Source organism: Notechis scutatus, chromosome 3 (genome assembly GCF_049901735.1).
Source record: "Notechis scutatus isolate UNSWTSFEM ecotype Mainland chromosome 3, rNotScu1.2, whole genome shotgun sequence".
In the NCBI taxonomy this organism is placed as follows: Eukaryota; Metazoa; Chordata; class Lepidosauria; order Squamata; family Elapidae; genus Notechis; species Notechis scutatus.
Window position 1 is genome coordinate 185,255,121 of NC_142011.1, and position 23,277 is coordinate 185,278,397.

Below are 23,277 nucleotides of genomic sequence, written 5' to 3' on the forward strand. Positions count from 1 at the left end.
CATTACAGGTAATCTTTATTAGCAACCGCAATTGGGACCAGCAATGTTATTGCTGCACATGTACATGATATGACTGCAATATGCAAATGACATCATTTCTTATTCAGTGATTAAATGAATCACTGCAGTTGTTAAGACGTTATGTGACTACAACTTTCGATAGCGCTTTAGTGTACTCCATTAATTCTGCTTGTCAGAAGCCAGTTGGGAAGGATGTAAATGACAATCACATGGCTGCACACCAGTTATAAATGTGCATCATTTCTGAAGCATCCAAATGGGGAAATCACATTATTGTGAGACACTGTAACAGTCATAAATGCAAGAATTAGTCACAACTGTTTAACTGACATAACTTTGAACATTTTCTAAATAAGGCAGTTGTTAACCAAGGCCTATCAGTAACATTCTAGCTGCCCTTCTTTATCAAAAAAGTAAGATCCAGGTCTTTACTAATTCCCATGTACAATACTGCAATGTACTACATAAGGAAACTGTGCCTTTAAGAGGGCTTAGAGACTGAGAATAGTTTAAAAAGGGTAAGCACTCTCTATTTTTCTCTAACCACACTGGCTTCTAATTTCTTCTGAGAGCAAATAAAAACATTATTTCTTTCCTATTAAACGTAAAGAGTGTTTAGCTACAGCTATATACACTTTGATATATAGCTAGCACCAAGGGAAAATCAGTTTGGTACAGAAATTATCCTGCGAAATTACCTGGATTATGAGACGTTCTCTTTATGGAATGTGATTGGCTTTATCTTTGTTCATTTCTAAATAGTTTCTATCTGTCCAATTTAGTCCAGTAGATTGGGCAGTCCCCTGACAAGGAAGGTCAGCTGGCAGGGACTAGGAAATGTGCCTTCTCTACCCTATCCCCTACCCCCGGAACAATCACTCTTCAGAGTTCAGGATGACCCCAATCCTTTTGGGCTTTTGTAAGGACTTGAAGGTCTGAAGCTTGAAGCCCTAAGGTTCCAAATATATGAAAGGCCTTGTTTCCTGGCTATGTCAATATCTATGATAACATGCTTTGTCAGCTATCATATATATTTAATTTTATGCTATGTTTTAACAGTTTTAAATTGTTTTATGATTATTGACTGCCCAGAGTCACATGCTTGAGATGGACAGCTATAGAAATTGAATACATTTTGTTGTTCTAGGGACTGCTTTAAAAAAAAAATCTGAAATTTAATTCTCAATTTTATAAATGATGTTTTTTTCTCTTAATTTATTTGTTTTTTAAGTTTTTTTTAGTTTTAAAGTTACACTATTAAATATAATTCACCTTCTAGGGTACCATTTCTACTAGATACATTCTATTGGAACAGAGCAAGCCTTTTCGGAACAACTCTCAGAGAAATTTAACTATTTCTTTGTATCCTTGTCGAGTTTAACCAAGTATGATTTTCACCCATAAACTAGTAAGTAAGTATATGAGATACATCTTGAAACCTAGCAATTAGGAAAACTAAGAGAGAAAGTGTGCACTAGAGGGCAGCAAAGACAGTTGAGTAGATTGCAATATTCAACTTTTGAAACTTGTACAGTATAAGAACAAAACGTTGTTTAAGCACAAATCACTGTCATTAAAAAATAATGCAAATGTAGTTCCTACAGCATTTCAATAAACATCTTCAGTAGCTATATGAATACACACACACACACACACACACACCTACAACTCTAAAAGGATCCAATTATTGACTCTTTCAGTAACACATATGATACATTATTACTAATGGTTCCAATAAAACTACACTAAGGATCATGTATCAGTTACTTCACATGTTAGATGCATTTTTATTGTTACAGAGGAGAAGCTTAATTTTTTCAAGTTTTCTTTTCTTTTTTTAACTCCCTTTGTTGATGATGTTGCTTTTAAATAGTGTTTGCTAAGGACATAAAATTGTAGAAATCACTCACATGGCAGAAAGCAAACATTATAAAAATGTATAACCTGAATTTATAAACTTGAAGTATTTTAAGTAATACTGATAATTTACATAAAATAATTTATATGATCCAATCGATTTTTATTATTGTTCATTTCTTAAATGATCCATAGAAATAAATATTTTGACATGTTTTAGAGGCTGCCAGGCAACAAATTCCTTTATATTTCCATAATACAGCTGCCCAATGTCAGAATCAAATTTTCATCACACTTTAATGCATAAAATGCATTAATTAAATGCATAAAAGAGATTTTTAGTAATATGTGTAATAATGCTTAAACTAAAGTTTAACATTGATGGTGACCTTCTGTAGGTTTGCAGCTTGCACTTTTTGTTTATTTTTTTTTAAATCTATAAAATCACCATAGCACCTATTAAAATTTATCAATTTGCCAGAACATATCCTCATCAGACCAGTTATTTCAGTAACATGCCTAAACGAAGCCATAAAAAATTTTTTTTAATTGTAGCTGAGCTTTTAGAAGAGGAGAGACTGGTACTTGAATATGAGAGATACAAACATTACAAAAATCACATTCAAGCTTTCAAAATATCATATTTAATTATTATAGCCATTTTACTTTAATAAACATCTACACTTCAAAAATACCTTATAAGAATCCTTAAGTAAATAATTAAAGTAAAGTAAGTATCCTAAATTTTATATAACACCCGACATCCAGCGATTCGGAACAATTTATAAATGTTTTAAAGTATTAAAAAACAAGACAATAAAGATAATAAGAAACATGGGAAAGACAGAGATGGGAGAATACCAAATTCACCAAAGACCTGGGCAAAAAGCCAAATCTTCACACCCTTTTGAAACCCCAACAGGATGGGGACCATTTGGACTTCAGAGGGAACTTCATTCCAGACAGCAGCCACCACAACAAAGGAGGCATGATATCAGGATCCCAATAGATGGCATGGCTTAGTTGAAGGAATTCAATTCAATCTGACAGGGTTGATGTGTTCTGGAGACAGATACTATAGGAGACAGACAGCTGCTCAAGAAATCAGGTCTTGTGGTATATTTAAGAGTTTTTAAGAGTCACTTAGGCTCTTAGACTTTAAGAATCATTTTTAATTAATCCTCTCCTTAAATCAAGAGCATCTCCTTTGAGGCACATACAGAAGACTGCTTTAATAACAGAGATGCTGTGTTTTTATGAAGTCCAAGGAACACTAAGAAAACTTGCCCTACATTTATTTACAGGTTTAAAAATAATATTAATTTAGGTTTTTTTTGTTATATGTGTGTCTCTAAAAGTATTTAAATCAAAACTAGTTCTTACAAACTTTCCAACAAGTTTGTAAAAGTTACAACTTCTTGTATTTGTTTCTTGTAGCATGTCTAGTAAGAGAGACCAGAATAAGAATTTTTATTTTCTCAATACATGCAGGCCAACGTAATGCCACACCTTTCACCTTTGATAATTGCACTGCTTTTTATATTATTGAGAATTTTTCATCAGGTAGAAGGGAAAGTTGTTCATGCTCTGTATGTAGATAGCAAAATTAAACTAATTTTCTAATGCAAGTATTTTGAGTCATAACTTGCTAAATTAGCATCTCATTGTAAAATACATAGAAAAAATATCTTGGCTAAGCCACCAGATATAAATTGCTGATACATTTCATTTCACCTAACATATATTCAACCTGGCGTTTGTATCTGGCAATGCTATTTTGTTTCTAATATATGCCTAAAAAGTATCACTATAAGTCATTTAAAATAAAAAACAAAAAAGAGAATACAAAATATACAAAATCAACCATACAGAATTACTAGAATGTCTAATTAGTCACTAAACGTTTGTATACTTTTATTATTATTTTTTCTAGAAATTCTAGTCCTAATCTTTCTAATACTCAAGCTTACAAGCCAATGATGAAATACTGGACTTACAACCATTCATACAGGGACCATTCAAAATTATAATGGCACTGAAAAAAAAGTGACTTATAATCAGGCCTTACACTTACAAATGTCTCAATATCCCCACAGTTATGTGATCAAAATTTGGAGGAAAAGCTTGCAAAATCAGGTTTGACACACTTAACAGAAATTCTGGTCCCATTTGTGGTCGTAAGTCAAGAACAACCTAATAACCTTCTCCCTAAGTGTTTCATGGAAGAGTCCTGCGAAGCCCTGGAATACTGCTTCCTATTATTATTGAGCTACACAGATGAAAAGTATGAAAACAGAACTGTACAATTTGACATGTGGCAAAATGTAGCCATATTTAGAGAGAGGGCACTTTGGATCTTTGCATTCATTCAACTCTTTTTAGCAGATGCTCCCATAGAAGCTATTTATTCTCCCATATGTTCAAAGATCAATTAAGAAATTGGTAACTATTTTTTAAAAAGAAAACTGAAAATCATTGTTCATGTGCTATTCAAATACTACACACACAAACACAAATCAATTAAAAAAACAAGAAAATATTTTTATCACAAACTGCTTTTTGAACTGGAGATTATCAAGGAGGAAGGAAACTCAGAAAAAAATTAAGTGGCAGCAACCCTCTCAATTTATATTACTTAAATATGTTGACAATTTAACAGGCCAAAAGTAATTTAAAAACTTAATTAAATTTTCACACACCGAGTTTTCATCCTCTTCTTCCAGTTCCCTCTGCTGTTCTTCATGCTTTTTGGTCTTAATTTCCATAGCTTCAGTAATCAGGTCTCTCAGAATTGAGACTTGCTTGGCATTTTTAATAAAAGGATGCTAGAAAATAAAACCATACAGTTATACAACATGGAGCCTACAGACAATCTGTATTCACAGTATAAATAAAGTAACATGTTAGAACAACATGCCAATCAACTTCACAGACCAGCAGGAGAGAGCATTTCCCTTTGGACAGCAATTAAAATCTGGAATAAGAGAGCATATGATCTGTTTAACTGCTTTACAACTAAATAGGATTTTCCTTTTTGTTTGTTTAGGTAAACAGCAACCATGAGAAGAATGTTGCAACAAAACACAACTGCTTTACAGTTAAGGATATAATTGTCCAAAGGAAATGTGAATTAAATGGTAAATAAACAAATAGAAGATAGCCTGACGTAGAAAAATAAACTTTATAATTCATTCAGTTATATCATTTTAATTCATTTTAACAAGCTGACAATGCAAATTAGCAGTCATAAGCAGAGCAGCCACTATAGCATGAGAAACCTGTATTCTAACAGAACACGAATCACTGAGTTATAGACAACGATGAAATATAAATGAAGCAAAATTAAAATCATCAGGATGGGCAGTTGAAATACAACAAAAACAGATTTATTTAAAGACAACCTATACTCCTGGTTTTTTAAAAAAGCTCCATCCTCTCTATCAGTACTGTGAATTTGGCCCTTTAGAGCATATCCCTAGGACCAGTTAGTGGTGAAGGATGTTGAGAACTGAAGCTCAGAAACATCTGGAGTTTCACAGGATGCCTACCCTAAAAATCATTACTCATTTCCTGTACACAGCACTGATACCTTCCCACAAGACTGTGCATGAGTTCCAGAGATACAGTTTCAATTGTAGATATAAAATATGGGAAGTGGCCTTTTTCTCTCATATTATATAGCCAATACTTTATGATTGCCCAATCAAATGTTGCTGTGTATTGTAGGCCATGACATCAGTTAGAAAAAAATGAACTTACTCAAGTTTAACAGTACAAATTATGCTCTTTTTGTTCCTGTACTATCCAAAGACTGGTTTTCTCTTTCTAGATCTTTTTTGTTGATTTTCCATTCAATGCACACATCCATTATAACAAAGAAGTGTTATATAGATAACATTTCTATATAACATTTGCATTCTTCTGTAACATTGTAGTTGCTACCAGTGCTGTACTGCCCCCCTCCCAAAAAACAACGAAAAAATGAAGGGGCTTTTGAAATCACATCTCTTGACCCCAAAAGAAAAAGATTACAGAGCAAATTCTTAAAAGGATTATAATTACATAAAATATACACATAAAAATCTAGCATCAAGAACAAATGTCTGACTTTATTATGCAACATAAAAAAATACAAACTAAAAAGAAAGGGTGACAAAAAAGAATGAAAGATGAAAAGAAGAAACAATGAGAAATGAAAAGGGTCAGATAATTCATATCCAAATGTTCTGGCTAGTGAAAATTGTTCAAAAATTACTGTTTGGTGCAGGAAATAGCACTAACACTGTCTGAAGAGATAGCATTATTCCAAATGTAATGTGTTCAAAATAAACATGTTTAAATATCATACAAGTGGAGAACTCTTGGCAAATCAAAAGGATTCCTCAGATCTGCTTTTCTGAAAGAATCAACCACTTGCTGTGAGATCTTCCTTTTCTTGCTTATCAAACAGTTCAAGAAATTACAGTGAGCCCCTATCACTGTGGAAACACTGAAGAATTTTCTGTCAGCTATTAAGTAGAGAAAAAGTAATTCAGTGGAGGTGAACAGGAAGATTTTCATCTGACTGAACACACATGCCAACTTTCCCAGGCTGATAACTTCTTGAAAAAAAAAATAGCTGCATACAGCACTGACCTGCAGAAGGTGAGTTGCGGTAGCTCTCTGCTCAGGATTCTTCACTAAACATTTCTTCACAAAGTCAGTGAATTCATCAGACCAAAGCTCTGGCTTCCGGAATGTTGGAGGGGGGTTTGTGGGAATCATAAATATTGCCTGTAAAAGGAGGGGGGAGGTATATGCATTCATTAAATAAATAAACAAGAAAGTCACTATTTCTATAATAGAAGTAAGAGGTGCTTCAGGACCAAGCTTCCATTACTATGTTCAGTGCAAGTAGCACAACGCTAGATCATACCAGAATTGTAGAAATAGTGATAACTACATTTTGCAAATAAAAAAGCATCCATTAACTTTTTAAACATCAAAATTACACTGTGTGTCATATCATTTCTGCAAATCAATCCAAATATTCTAATATTTTGTTTGCACAGAAATTATTTACCTTCAGAGAAAGCTGGTAACTAAGTCCATCACATGTAAAAGGATTAACCTCTGCAATAACTATTTTTTTATAGTTGTATAGGAGGGTATCCTGATTTAAGCAAAAATGATACAATACATTTATTCTTTTTAGAGGTTACATGTCTAAATTAATTCTTTATGGTCTAAGTTAAAGAATGCTGAAGTTATGTTTTTGCTTTTTTGCTTGACAAATACCAGTTGTTGAATTCAGATTCAGTAAAACTATCACATTATCTTCAACTTAACAAAGCAAACTTGTAATAACCTTCAGAAGTCCATAAAAAAAAGTTGTCTTTTAACTACTGTTTTTATAGCATTGTCATCACAAAATAAACTTGTTCTATATAATAATTAACACTGATCTATGACACACTGACTCAGCATAATTTTTGTCACATAAGCTATGAAATGCATATATATTTAAAAGATTGCAGCCTTTCAAGATATTCCGAGGGCTATTTGAGAATGATATTGTTGGAAAATATAATTTAAACTACTGAATTTACCATCTGCCCAGTGCAGGAATCCAAGTGAATCCCTGATAAATCTCTGGTTCTGGTTACTGTTAGAAAGTTTCTTCTAGTATTTAATCTGAGTCTGCCTTTCAATAGCTGCAGTCTAGAATGGTAAGGTTTGAACTTCTTCCCTGTGCCATGCTCAGGATGATAATATTACCTTTTAGGACAAAATAACAAACAACGCATATATATAGTCTACTCTTCAGCAGGACTTCTTAAAGAACCAGATTCAACCCAACTACTAACTGAGTAATAATGGAGTGAGTAAACTGTTATAATGTAGCAACTCCAGGCTACACATCAATGATACTACAGCTGTAATCAAAAAGTCATTTTATTCACTGGTTCCATATACTGCTACCTGACAAATCATTATATCAGTTAATGCAACAAGAAGACAATAGTATGAGTCTCCCTACCCTCATCCCATTCGGGCATATAATTAGTCACCACAGAATTAATTACAACTACCATTAATGTTTCCAGTCTAGCTTTATACACCCAAAATGTAATACTTTCAGCACCTGGAAGTTTGTTAAATAATACGGCATATAAACTTTAGGTTGAATCAGTAATTTTCATAAGAAAAGCAGCACATTCAACACTTTGTCTGTACTGTATTACTAAAAAAAAATCTGTAATAATTCAACAGTACAGTCAAATAATATTGTGGGATTTCTCAAAATATATTTTCAGTTGCTTTTCTCAACTACATCTTCATGAAGCAGTACTGTATATAAAGATGTGCATAGTCAGATAAAAGACAACTCCAGCAGAAAGAATAAGGAATAACAAAACGTCTTTACCACAGGAGAAAATTACAGGTTCAGTGAAAGGCAGTTTTAAACTGAAAGGTTGTTTAGATCAGGGGTCGCCAACCTTTTGGACTCAGGGACCACCAAACTCATAATTTTAAATCCCAGGGACCACTAACCGGTTCTGTGGGCGTGGCCTAATATGTCAGTGTGGCTTGGTTGTCATATGACTGGCTGGGCATGGCTTGTATGTAAATATTATAAATATTTATATAAATATTGCATTTTTTTTTGTAAAAAAGAGCAGTTTTTACCCAAAATCAGGCAAACCAGGCAGACAGACTGAGTTGCTCACAGAATCACAGATTCATTCAGAGATCTATCTATTTGCCATTGGCTAGCTCAGTCTGTCACATAAAATTTGCTTGTAAGCAAACTCACAAAATTAACTCACAACATACCATGTATGTAAATATTGAATTGTTTATAAATAAAAAAGAGCAACTTTTACCCAAAATCAGGCAAAGCAGGCAGGCAGCTTGAGTTGCTCACAGAATCATTCAGTGATCTATCTATCTTCCATCGGCTAGCTCAGTCTCTCAAATTTGCTTGCAGTGAGTCTGCACTGAATAATAGAACTTTCAGTCCTGAGGGAGGTTTGGCTGTTCATAAAAGCAGAGCTGAATATCTAAAGACTAGCTAGAAAGCAAGAAATCCAACCATTTCCTGCTTCCTAGCTAATCTAAATCTCCCGGCACAGTAAAACCACAGAACAGATGATAGTTGGAAAAATTTATCAGGCAAGTCTACCAGGTAAGGAGTGAGTGGGTTGGGAGGGTTCCTGTGGACCACGTGGGCGGCGTAGCCTTGTGTTTCTGCACAGCCTGGATTAACTGCTTTGGGGGAGTGCTCTGGCGGTGAGATTTCTCTGCGACTCACCAAAATTTTCTCATGGCCCACCAGTTGGCGACCACTGGTTTAGATAGGACTATCATATTTGAACTGCACGAATCTGTATAGTTACTGCAGTGAAGATTTTTACTGCCATTTACAGGTTACTCAGATTTTTGTATTCTAGATATGGCAGCCTTAGTTAAAGGCTTCAAACATTAGACCAATGTTTATTACCAAAATTTTACTATAGGAATCAAAAAGCTCATGTATTTTACAGTGCTGATATTCTTGCCTGCAACACTGTACTAGTTCAACTTCTGAACAATTCAAAGGCCATTCAACATAAAGTGGAGCTTGATTTGAAAGCAACCAGTGCATTGACTTCCTAAATTTCTTTTAAAATATAGACATGAAATTACCCTATCTTCTGGATAAAAGTTATGAACCCATTTCTTTGTCTAACTTGGGCTTGAGTGAACCAATAAGATATTGTGGCTTTGATGCTGACCTCCAAAAAGATATTTCAGAATGGTTTGTCTACATATTGTCTATCCCAGGCAATTACTTTTTTTTGGTCATTGCTTTTTTAAAATTTATTTTTATAAATTTTCATTCATAAACATTTTTGAATAACAGTGCATTGGCAGAGCATTATTTATAAATAAAACACGATCAACATACATCGGTAATTATTTTTTAATTATCACATAGCATAGTCAGTTATAATGCTCCTAAATACTATCTCTGCTACTGCTTAAGAATCTATTTATCTATTTAAGCAATTTACTACCTAAGAATTATTCATTTTTCTCTTTCTTGCTGGTTTGATTATTCAAATTAATTTAATTATTCCTTTTCAGGATAAAAAGGATACTTGGACTTTGTTAGTACATACCTTTCGAAAGACAGCAAAAAAGAAAATTGAAGGCATATTCACCTACCCATCCGCATTCCATAGTGCCTTCCTACAGCCCCCACCTGTGGCACCTACATAGCCACTGCACTCCATAGTCCCTGCTCACAGGAAGTACCCATATCTCTTATCTGCAATTCTCACTCACCAGCCTGCTAACCTGGAATACCTATCTCTTGTGCAGTTACATGAGGTCCCCCCTTAATGACCCATGTGGTTCGGGTTTTGGACAGCAACCAGGATTTCAGAATTGCAATCACTAAGCAATGCAGTCATGTGCCATCATCCTTTCCAATCATACTGCTTAGTGGAGGAAATTATGGTCCCAATTGCTATTGCAACCCAAGGACTACCTACATGTGAAAAGAAATTCAACATAAACTTCTAATATTGACCACTTAGATAGCATAACAACCTACTTGTCTCTGATCTGGCCTGTTGGTCAGGCAATTTCAATACTGGTAGTATTAAATGTTACCAATAAAGAAAGAAATATCAAGCAAATTCCCTACAATAACCATAACAAGTTTTGGACTATTTTTGAACTGGAATAGATCTGTTTTCCCAAAATTACTTGGAACGAAGGAAATGTGTTTTTATTATATTTATCTAAAGTCAAGAGGTTTAATAAGAAGTATTTCACTTCTGCTTCCATAAAATCATGAGGTATTATGACTTCCTTCAAAGGATAATAGACTACCTCTGTAATCCAAGTCTTCTTTAGCAGATATTGGTCTAAAATATTTGTCTAAAACAAATATTTATAACTGAAAATGTTGCACTATCGGGTTTTAAACCATTTCATGACACAATACAGATAGTTCTTGAGCCCAAAATTTCTGTTGCTAAGTAAGACATTTGTTAAGTGACTTTTGCCCCATTTTACAACCTCTCTTGCTCCAGTTGTTAAGGGAATCACTGCAATTCTTAAGTAAGTAACATGGCTATTAAGTAAATCTTGTTCCCCATTGACTTTGTCAGAAGGTGGAAAGATGATCAAAGATGATCACATGACCCTGGGACACTGCAACTGTCATAAATGTGAGTCAATTGCCAACCATGAGAATGCTGCAACGGTGATGTGAAAAATGGTCATAAATCACTTTTCTCAAGTTGAAGTTGTAACTTCAAATGATGAACTGTTGTAACTTGAGGACTACCTGTATCTGATTTTATGGCCATACAAAAATATATCCAACAAAATGCACTGCAACTTGTCACATTTTTAGCACTTTATCTATTAGATATCATTCACATTTAATGAAACAACGGTAGTGGGAGAAAAAGAATGCAATGCTATTAACACTTCTGAAAAGCTAGCTTAACTGAGTTTTGCTTCACTTCAGTCATGCAATAGTATTTTCCTACAGAAAGATATAGTACAGGGGGGAAAGATAAATTATAGTACTTGAATTTAAAATATCAATCAAGGAAAGTTAGTTTGAATTAAGAACGTGTATTTCCATTAAAAAAACAGTCATAAATAGCATCTAAAGTTTTCTGTTTAAATTGCTTTTAATATGGCATGGAATTTAACTACAATGTTTTGCTTTTCTATCTTGTGCCAGTAATTTGGTTATCTATAAATCTGTATCTATGAACAGTATACTCCCTTAGAATGATGACCTTTGGATATTATTTCATGCACAGTGTGGTGCATTTAAATTGATGCAGTAATACCTGACAAAGAAGGAGGAAATGATAAGGGAACAATTGCCATATGATTAAGAGTAAAGATGAGTTACTGAGATAGACATTCTATGTTCAGCTACAAGATTATTTTGCAATTTTACTCACATTGTGATAGCAATACAAATGGTACAAATGAGTGAAAAAGGATTTCTGAACACTTTTTACACTCAGATCCTTAAAAGAAACTTGATGTGATAGATATGCACATAAATGAAGGTCTATATGCAACCTGGAATAAAAACACATATGAAAGGTAAGCAACATTTACTCTGAATGCATAAACAGATGAGAGTATAATAGAGATGCAATCTGATATGCCAGCAGAAATTATAGGTACATCCATATCAGTGGTGGGATTAAAAATGTTTGACTACCAGTACTGTGGGCGTGGCTTGGTGGGCGTGGAAGGGGAAGGGGAAGGATACTACAAAATCTCCATTCCCTCCCCACTCCTGCAGGAAGGTTACTGCAAAATCCCATTCCCTCACCACCCACTAACCTGCTTTCTAGCTCCGTCCTCCTGTGCAGGGCAACAAAAGAAGCCCTAGCCAATCAGCTGGGACTTGGGAGGCAGGGAATAGACGGGGACAGGGCCAGTCAGAGGTGGTATTTACCGGTTCTCCGAACTACTCAAAATTTCCACTACCAGTTCTCCAGAACAGGTTAGAACGTGTTGAGTACCACCTCTGATCTCTATCCCAATTTTCTGTACTGCAGAATAATTTTAGTTCTAGAACATTTACCTCAACCATGCTCTATTCTTAAATAAAGTAGATCTGTCTGACAAGGTGTGCTTTTCAAGAAAAGTAACACAAAGTATCACGAACATATTGCAAATCAGGCCAATGCATGTTGTTAGTATTTTGAGAATATCTGGATTTGTTATTTTTCTTTTCTTTAAGGGACATTTTACATTTTCAAAATTATAAATCTGAGAATCCACAGAAAAAATAAATTTGTAATAGAAAATAAGTTGTCCATCATTAGAATGTCTATACTTGCATTTGATTAGTAAAAGGCCTCTTATGTAGCTGGAATTAGCTTGTTCCATTACCCTCCTTTGTTTGCTTATTTGCTATAAAATCCATTTTCATGTAAACTCCAAAGGTTGATAAAGTATTTAAAAGCCACCACTGTTTTAACATGATGCAAGTCTACAGAATACAACCCCAGGATTCCCATTTTAAAAGAGGAAATAATTCTTCCTGTATTCTGGGGACTAAAATAATTAAAGCAATAAATACATAAAGAAAAAGGGAGCTGATTGTCAAAGCTAGATGTGCTACAAACAATACAGAAAGTTGGACCACTTATAACTAGTATACTCTAGAGCAGTGGTCCCCAACCTTTTTTGTACCAGGGACCGGTTTCAAGCAGAAAATTTTTTCAAGGACCGGGAGAGAGAAAAGGAGGCTTCGGCTCTCTCGCTGCTCCACCATCCAAGGAAGAAACTGCTTCAAAGAAGCGGGGGCTTTTCCTGTCGCCGCAGCTATTCCGGCGCCCGTTTCACCCCCACTCCCACCCCGCCCGCCGCGTGCGCTTCAATTCACAGTGCTCCGTTCTGCCTGCCTGCCTGCCTGCCTGCCTTAGTTTCTGGTTGTTTGGGAGCAGCTTCGGCTGAGAATAATAACTATTCGCCTCTTTTACTCAGCCGAAGCTGTTCCGATTCAACCATTAACGAAGGCAGGCAGGCAGGCAAAGAACGGAGCACTGCGGGCGGGCGGGCGGGCGGGCGGACGGGGTGGGGAGAAACGGGCGCTTCGGGAAGCTGCGGCGACAGGAAAAGCCCCCACTTCTTTGAAGCAGTTTCTTCCTGTGCTGGTGGAGGAGCGAGAGAGCGACTGAGAGAGCTGACCCAGAGAGAAGGACAGGCTTGGTTGCTTCCTCCCTCCCCTTCTTTCATTTGTGTCCTTGATCCCCGATCCCAGCAGCATTCACCGAAGGTAGGACCCCTGCTCTAGAGCTCAAAAATAATTCAAGAATCAGGGAGATTTGGTTAATGAACACTATGTAGATGCCATTAAAATCTCTCTAGGTGGCAGAATTCCATACAAATTGAGACTTTTGTCTGGCATACTTAACACAAATGTTTGAGATATGTTGGTGATTTTGGAGACCTTAGGAATAAAAACTGTAATTAATAAAATGCCAAACCAGTAAGGTTGCCAACTACTGCATAAATGTCCCATTAAAGTGGTATTAAAGATAAGTTCCAAAGGTGCTTTTTCAAATGGCAACTGGACTTTGTTTTTTCTTGAATATGTTTCGCTTCTCATCCAAGAAGCTTCTGAAGAACGAAACAAAGTCCAGTTGCCTTTTGAAAAAGCATCCTTGGGACAACCTGGATGATTGAGACTCTGCATAGATAAGGTAAAAGATTTTTCCCTGTCCCGTTCTGTCTGACACTAGAGGGCAGTGTTCATCTCCACTGAAGAAGCCAGCTTTGTGGAAGATGCTTCTGTAGTCATGTGGCCTGCATTATACTTCAAGATGCACAATACTGTTACCTTCCCACCGAAGTAGTGCCGATTTATCTACTTGCATTTGCATGCTTTTGCATTACGACTACATTAGCTTTTACAAGTTCATTATAACATTTGAAATTCCACTGTTTTCAACAGAAACCAGCATACTTCATTTTCTACAGACTATACGCCAGCATTATAATTTCTGCTTCCTATTATTAAACCTGGCTTTTTTTAAAAAAATTGAAGCCAAGGTTAAAAAAAGAAATACAGAACTAAAAAGTCAGTAATAGATATATATCATTTATACTGAAGTAAAATTTGAAACTATGCTGCAGAGAGGAAGATCAGAAATGGGTCGATAATATTAATGGAAAATTGATATTTTTATTACACATATTGTTTTTCCAGGCATCAGCTTACATAATTATTTAAAAGGACTTTTAACTGGCTTACAATAGAACAGTTAACACCCTCTTGAACCTTCCCCAAATTCCACTACTGTACACTTTCATACTTTTCCTTATCTTATCTGTACCTCCTTGATCTTCCTACCGCTTAAATTGCCAATTCAATTATCAAATTGCTTTCCTATCACTATTAGTGAGATTAGGTTTCTTGCATAAGCTGCAAACTGAACTTTAGAAACATCAGCTGTTCTCAAATCACAACTTTCAGTTTATACTGATGATAACAAGGGCATTTAAAGAAAAATATATCCTGGGTAAAATTTGGATTATAGTTTTAAAAACTCTATACCGATTCAGTGGAGCAAAGTACCTATCCAACAAAGTATATCACATTTCTTTTGCAAGACATTTAAGTTTTCATAAAAAATAAGTTTTTGAACTGGAAAATAAACATGTAGTATTTTACAGACAGTAAGGAAATTTAGAATCAATTAAGTTGTAAATTTGTAGACTTTTGAAAGCTTTTAAATATTATAGGTCCATCCTGTGTATAAAAGTAAGCTAAGAATCAGAAAGGCTTTCACAAGAAAATCCTTAAGGTCTTGGCAAATTACAAATACGCTATTACCACAAAATAGTTAAGATATGAGCAAACTATTAAGGAATTTTTTTAGTCCAAAAGAAATTAAATTTCACATTATCCTTATGCCTTGATGATGGAGGACTATATTCTAGTAGTGAAGAACAAATGTTACAAACTCAATACAATAAGTTTAAAGAGATCATAACCAAAACAGATGACTAAACCTGCTTTATATTCTCATATTTTATTTATCATACAGAAATTTTTTCCCAACTTTCTCTTTTCCTGTATGAGTCCACAACTATGTGATATTTTGTTTGTATTTCAATTACACTAATTCAGTGCAGGTCATTTACTTTTTACTGAGTCCAGATGACATTTACTAAACTAAACATGGAACAATTGGTTTTAAAAAGCAAGTATTGCTTGGATAGGTCATACAGTGGCTATAAGGTATGATTGTCTTGATTAACCCCAAAACAGAAGTTAGAAGCAACTAACATTTTGCATTATTTCTAAGCTTAAATTGGCATTTAAGCTAACACTACATGAAAGGTAAGCTTCCTATTTTACTTTTTTACCCCTGAGCTTAAAATGCATTGTTGGTTCTCTGGTTATAGACATAATGCAACATGTACTTCTATTTAAATGTCAGCTGGCTTTCTTTTTCTTGTCTGATGATCTGAAGCCGTTTCACAAAAGGGAAAAACAAAGATCAATACTGATTTACTATCCAAACCAGCAATGGTCTAAACTTGCTCTGCTTCTTCAACAGTATTTATACTTTTAAGTCAACATGAATTAAATAATTATGCACTGGTTAATCATCAATGGATTTCAAAGTTGAAAGATAAAAACCTTGAATGAAATTTTGTCAGTGATATGGTCTTTATTTATATTTCCAGTACAAATAGAAAGGGTGATATAACACAGCTACAAATTTATCTTGAGAGGTGCTGGATAGCTTTTCTCAATTGTCACTCCATTCTAGCATTCTGTATGACACAACATACAACCAGAACTATCCTGGAAATAGCAGCCCTCTTTCAATTATATCTCTCAGCAGCTACATTTTAAGGTGTTGCCTTCATTGTTTTTATTTATCAAATCTAATAATAACTAATAGCCCTTCCACTTTGAATTTGTTTAATCACCTAAACTGAACTTGTCTGTTCTTGAATTAGTCCAATAGCAAATATCCTAATTTAATTATATTTTGATTAATGAAAGATATTTTTACCAGTACTGAACTTTCCAATTCTATTAAATTTATAACTTCCTATTAAATTTGGCCAGTATGCCTTAAAAAACCAATATAATAATTTCTTTTTTAAAAAACCAAGAAATGTGAAGATGTGCAAGCACTTAAGTTTCTTGCAAAGAGTAAATTTGTCAAAAGAAGCTTAAACAGCTTTCTGTGATAGTTCTGCCCACATAGTTAAATGGAACTGGATGAGAAATGGATCAGGAGAACCATAAGACTGGGCTAAATGCAGCAAGAATGGACAATTTAAAAAGCAATAGGTCAAGTATGAATCAGCTTGAATGTGAATTGAATACAAAAGTGACCAACCAATATCAAATAAGTATTTTGAGAGGATTTGCTCAGATAGAGAATGAATAGGATCTGAATTGTAAAACAAATATATACACTTTTAAATATGCTCAACATATTTTTGGAATTCCTTAAAAGGGTAAACAATTTGTGATGAAGTGATCTATAACTATAATACAGAGGGATGTCAAACTGGATACATCACACGCAGGCCATGCCCACCCTGCCTCCACAAAGCCAAAAAAATATCACAATGTCACGAGACGTAACGTGACACGATCGAGTTTGACACCCGTGCTATAATATCTATAGGTTTTGACAAAGCATTCTGAGTAAACATAGCAGAATGGGATAAAAACAGAACATTCTGTGGACTATTAATTATTTCTTATCCACTGTATTTCATAACTGTTATATTGGAATAAACTAGTAATTAAAGCCCAATGTAAAGCAACTGATAAAGCAAACTATACCAAGTATGAATAAATCACAGAATTTTGCTAAATAACAGGCCTTAACCTTAAATTTAAATTAAAGCTGGCACAAATAGTGATCTTTGTTGGAATGGCGTTGCACAGTTAAGATGCCAAAGATGAGTCTCTTTCTGCATTTTTACATGAAGTAAAATCCCCAACAATGGGATATTGAGTACACTTCCTTGGCAAACTTTAATACACAAGCAGGTAGCAAAGCAGTGTTGCCTTAAGTAATGATATTCCAATAACCACAGCTTTAATTGTTATTATTAACACCCTGAACTCAAGCTAGATATATACTGCCAGCCACTGTCAACCTAACTATTTTCTGCTCTAATTACAATTTCCATGAAGATAGTGGATCAATCTACTGTTTCTAATAGTGAGCCTATCAAATTTGGTCAAAAGTACCCTTAACTAGGACTGACAGGGTGAAAGAGAAGGAATGGCAAAAATGGGGGGGCAGAGTGAAAGAAGTGTTAGCTTAGAATCCCTACATAGTCACAAGCAAACTAAGTCCAATTCCCCTTCAATGCAATTAACCATCAGTGCAGACCAAGTTGAGAAGATTTTTGTGCATAGGTTCTTACTAATAAATCAGCTTAACTGAATCTTCATGTGTGGTTTCACATCTAACACAGGGGCATTAGTCTCTGAAAACAGACTCGGAAGCTACCTGTTATTTACCTACAAATAAACTATGCTGGGCTTTCATAGACTTAAGCTTTCTATTCCCACAGGTGAGGTAAGAAGATATAATAAAATTCCCTTGGCACAAAGAATTTGTGTAAGTTGCCAAGTTGCCACTCGCAGGTGAATCTGTCCTTCATTTATTTTAATGAATGACAGAAAACGTAGCATCCCAAGGTAATGTTGCAGCATCCATTCTAAGTTGGTCACTGGGACCGGAGGTTTAGTTTTCCAAGCTTTTGGACTCATGCTGGAGCCAGCTTCATTTATTTTCTTCATATTGTACATCACTGAACAATTTTTAACTACTGGACTTTGATCAATTAGATTACAATTATAAAAAGGCATTTTTATTTTTAATCAGAATGATTGCCTAGATCTTGTACATCATGGCTTCCTTAGCCTCAGAATTGAGCATCTCACTTAAAATGGTAAAGATGTGGAAAAGATTTTCTTTTGTATCTTTATGTACCTCTAGTGTTATGGCCTATAGCCACAATGGTGGACCTATGGCACGTGTGCCGGAAGTGGCACACAGAGCCACTTCTGCCAGCATGCGAGAGCCGCACTGCGCATGCGTGCGTGTTGCGCGCCCAACAACTGATTGTTGGGTATCTGGCGCTCACTGGGGTCACAGGAGATGTGCATGCATGCGTAAAGACACATGGGGGGTCTCGCGCACATGCACAGAGATGCACAGCATGAGCGAGGGGGATCGTGCACGCATGCAGAGAAGCATGAGGCGCAGGGGGTCGCACGCACATGCGCAGGGAGCGTGGGGTGGCAGCATGCATTGCCTTCTGGGTGCTGGCACGCGAGCACACATGCAATTTCCGGCACAGGAACCAAAAAAGGTTAGCCATTCCAGCAACCCCATGATCATATGATCAAAATTCAGATGCTTGGCAACTGGTTCATCCTTATGACTGTTCCAGTGTTCCAGGGTCATGGGATCACCTTTTATGATCTTCTGACAAGCAAAGACAATAGGGAAGCCAGATTCACTTAACAACCAAGTTACTAACTTATCAACTTCAATGATTCATTTAACAAATGCGGCAAGACAGGTCGTAAAATGGGGGGAAATTCACTTAACAAATGTCTCACTTAAGAACAGAAATTTTGGGCTCAACTATGGTCGTCAGTTGAGGACCACCTGTGGTACAAAAGTAGCATTTATTAAATTATTTGTATATAATAAAAGTGTGAAGGTTGATGAAGAATCTTCAGAAATGGGTCAGGGAAATGAAGAACCCTGAATTAGACTGGACTAGTTCTCTAAAATTATATTAAATTATAAAGTAAAAACACAGCTAACCTTAATGCTAAATTCAAGGAGCACTAATTTTACAACTCTTCTGGCTAAATTTCAGTATATCTTACAGAATTGGATCTCTGCCATTTGGAATTAATAATGCCTCATAAATAATCTTCAAAAAGGGAAGGAATGATAGACTGTCATTGGAAATGTTATTCAAAACTAAGCAATCACATAGTTATTTCAATTCTATCATATTACCAATAATTTCATCAGAAACATATGTTAGCAACACAATTTAGCTACAATTATTGAATGTTTTTTCACTTTCATAACAAATTAGGCAATGCATAGCTGATGCATCTGAAAAAAATTACTTCAGAGAGTCACAAGCCTTAAAGCAAAGCACTTGGTGTCATAATCCAAACCATCTCTGATTGAAGTTCAAAGGCAAAGGGAATCAACATGTAACACTGTGTACCAAGTTGCTTTTATTTCTTATCATCTTTATTTGGTCATCCCAGATGCTAAACTATAGACCTTCACTGAAGCATTTAAATGCTTAAATGTTTTCTGAAAACCAATAAAAAAATCTGTACTATTCATTTTAATAGGAGATGAGACAACAAATTCTACATTGCTACATCTACATACTGCAGAAGCTCTGTATGTTGCAAATGATAGTCCACCTCAGCCACCTTGTAATGGCCAACCAATCAACATTTTTATTGTTTTGCCTAGAATTCAAGTATACAGTTACCCTTTGGGGTCAGAATAATGAGGTTAATAGCTCATCCAGAATTTCTATTTATATGAAAAATGTCCATGTTCCTATAAGGACAGATGAAAGAGTGTAAACTTTACTGCAGGAGTGACCCTTCCTATCACATTATTCCATTTTTGGATACTGGGTGGTGTTAATTATTTTTTAATTCCCAAAATAGATAATTAACAAATACAAAAACTAGATTGCCAGTATATTATTGAAAATGCTGCAATAGTATTTGGTGCTTTTTAGGCAAAGTTATAAAACAGACTCAAACAATTTCAATGTACATGGCATCTGCAATAAATTAGTTACACTTAATTTTACTGGTTTTATATAAATAACCTCCCATCAAGTCCTGCTATGCTGTCTCACTGTAGCAAGGGGCAGGGATTTCCTGGGTGGGATGATCAAAGATCATCAGTGCATAGACTAAGAATATATACTCCCACACAGGGACACTCACGCTTGAGGGTCACCCCATGTGGCCAGCTACAGCAAGCACAAACCCCTACCAGAGAACAGTGATACAGGAAGATTCTAGGGGCAGAACATTTTAGTAGCAACAACAAAGGCATCATTTCATACTGTACAGGAGAAGAACAATATTAAACCACTCCTGTAGTTTGCAAGGAGAAATCCCATGGATCAATATGATACAGTGACTGATGGGAAGCCCTAAGTCAGATGGGATTCAACATGCTACTATACAAGAGCTGAAGCTCTTTTGGAACGGTAATAGTGTCTATAACATGGTTAGATTAAAACCTTTGAGACGGCTGGTTGCTGATGCATGCCATGCAAGGAAAATAATCTAATGCTGCAAAAAAAAAAAATTACACTGGAATATGGAATAAAAGAAGCATGAACGTAGGAAAGATGAACATAGTGGAAGATGAAATGAACAGACTACATATTAACATCTTAGGCAGCAGCAAACAACTTATAAATTTCTGCCAATCTAATGATGTCTCCATTGCTGCTACTGCATTTAAACAACCCAAATAAAGACTATATACACAAGTATTACCAGACAGATACAGTTATTACAGAAAAGACACGGCCAGGGGCTGACCATGGAATAAATCAGGAACTGCTTGTCAGAGTGTGTGTCAGCCTTCAAGATTTTCTTCCTTTGCTTTGCATCTTTGAGCTGTCATAAGTAACAGGGGGAGGAGGGGGGACATGGCTATGGGAAGCGAGCTGGAGGTGTTACAAAACAGAACTGTATAAGTTGCGGGGGGGGGGAGGTTCTTGCTTAGGCTTCTATCCTATGCGATGCGCAGCCGCAACTCTTTATCAAAATATGTCAAGGTCAACGGACAGAGGCCTCATCACCACCTGGAGATGCCCACATGATGCTACACACAACTTTTAATTGGATGAGCCAATTGAACTATTGGGGTGGGAATGTTGCCATCACTTTGTATATGTGATTTACGCGCTCATTTTCTCAGATTCAGAATTCTTTTGTTGCTACCAGTAAAAGATATCTTTTCTCTAATTAATGGAGTCTAAGTATTTCTTTCTTGGATTTTGAATGGAGCATCATCTGACAGTGTGGGTCAGAACAGGAGCTGATACAGATACATCCTTGGAAGCACTGAAACAGATGACAGAGTTTAATGTGATTTAATATATACAAGTGAAAATATAGTTTATAATTTGCAAAACTGAAATATGTACATCTCCTTAATGCTCATCCACCCAAGCCTATCTCGCTCATTTTTGCTTGTGCTGTCTGTCTCCCAGCTTCTTTTTCTCTCCTTATCTTAATGGCTGATAATGGAATGCCTGGGAGTTCTCCTCGCTGTCTTACTGCCAAATAAAGCCTTTAACTCACACAATTCCACTGTCCAGTATTTAAACCTCCTTGAACACAACAGAGCCTGCTCTCCATATGTTCACAAGCTACTCCAGGATTTTCTTCCTGGTCTTTCTTCTCGTCTCAAGGCCAGAATCTCTGGACTTGCAGGCCCCACTTCATGTTTACCAGGTGACGTCCTCTCCAGCACAATCTCCTGCAGCATCTGCGATATAAACCCCTCCCCTTTCTGCTTTTCCTGCCTCTTCTTATATTCCTTATCCTGGATCTATATGTGCCACTCTACAGGCACCTTCCAACATTTCTCCCTTTTTACCTATAGGCTTGTGGCGTGCTGACTCATCTGCCTTCCTAAAAAAAAATTACCTTGGCTCAGACTCAACCACATTCCTTGGTAAGGGACCTCAACCTGCCACACTGCTAACTGACAAATTTGTAAGTCAAGCTAAAGAGGAGTAAAGCTAATTATTTTTCATGATATAATTTAAGCATATACGTACCAATTTCAAGAACATCAGGAATCATTTTTGAGTCCTGAATCTCACTGATAGGAAACCAGGGGAAATATGGAATGAAATCAAACAAGCTAAAGATGAATGTAGATGTCAAACTGCCAAAAACAGAGGAGAAGTTGAAGCCAAGAAAGACAAAGATCTCAGGAAGGAACTTAGCAAAGAATTTCCGAGAGCTATTAGAAGAGATGAGGAGCAGTATTCTAGCAACATCCATCAAGACACTGAAGATGTAAACTGATGTGGAAAAAAACAAAGAAAATCTTCCAAAATTATCTAAAGTCAGAAGAGGGTTTTAATTTCAGATTGATTTGCTAAAGGATGGCCAATGAACAGAAACAACGAGATTAAACAAGAATGGAAAGAGTATATTGAAAATTGTAAACTGGTATAACAGAGATGTTGACATCCTTACCTTAGAATATATTTCTTATTTACAAAATTCACTAGTACTAGAAGATAAAGTTACATCAGAACACTAATCATTAGACAATTTCAGGAATTGATGGAATATCTATAGAAATATGCAGTGATAGAAGAAGGATCAGTAAGGTCCTAAGGTTTTTTGCTGTCGTTTTTTATGATTGCAAATCTGAGCAACACAGTCACCAATGATTGGAAGACTGGTCTACATACCAAAACCAATTAAAGGAGACTAAACAGAGTGGGCAAAATAGTTAAGTATAATTTAATGACTTACAGTGCCTGGAAAGAGAAATGTCAGGTGTTCAAGCTGGGATATAAAAAGGCTGTATCAGTATTGCAGTAGTGCTGATGCACATGGATAACCAAGAGTACAAAGAAATCCTAAACGAACCCTGAGTGTGTGCTTTGCTTATTATGAAAATGTTGATTATTTCAACTCCATCAAGCTGTTGAATGTCATTAGGAAAATGGAAATTCCAGAATATCTCATGGTCCCCATGAGTGACTCATATGCAGGACAAAAAGCCACAGTCCAGACAGAATAGACTGGCTCCAGGATGGCAAAGGAATACAGGTAAG

The 23,277-nt window shown here is 35.8% G+C and overlaps 1 protein-coding gene across 3 annotated transcripts in view; it reads right to left on the bottom strand.

Moving 5' to 3' along the window:
• STK3 (serine/threonine kinase 3) overlaps nucleotides 1–23,277 on the bottom strand; it is a 116,497-nt gene that overhangs the window by 58,832 nt on the left and 34,388 nt on the right. For 2 of the 3 annotated variants that reach the window (XM_026690479.2, XM_087962037.1), the window contains exons 7-8: nucleotides 6,514–6,651; nucleotides 4,578–4,703 (exon numbers count right to left, since the gene is read on the bottom strand). In XM_026690479.2, coding sequence (XP_026546264.2) covers nucleotides 4,578–4,703; nucleotides 6,514–6,651 — 264 coding nt within the window. The remainder of the gene's footprint in view (nucleotides 1–4,577; nucleotides 4,704–6,513; nucleotides 6,652–23,277) is intronic. The other variant, XM_087962036.1, reaches the window with a different exon arrangement.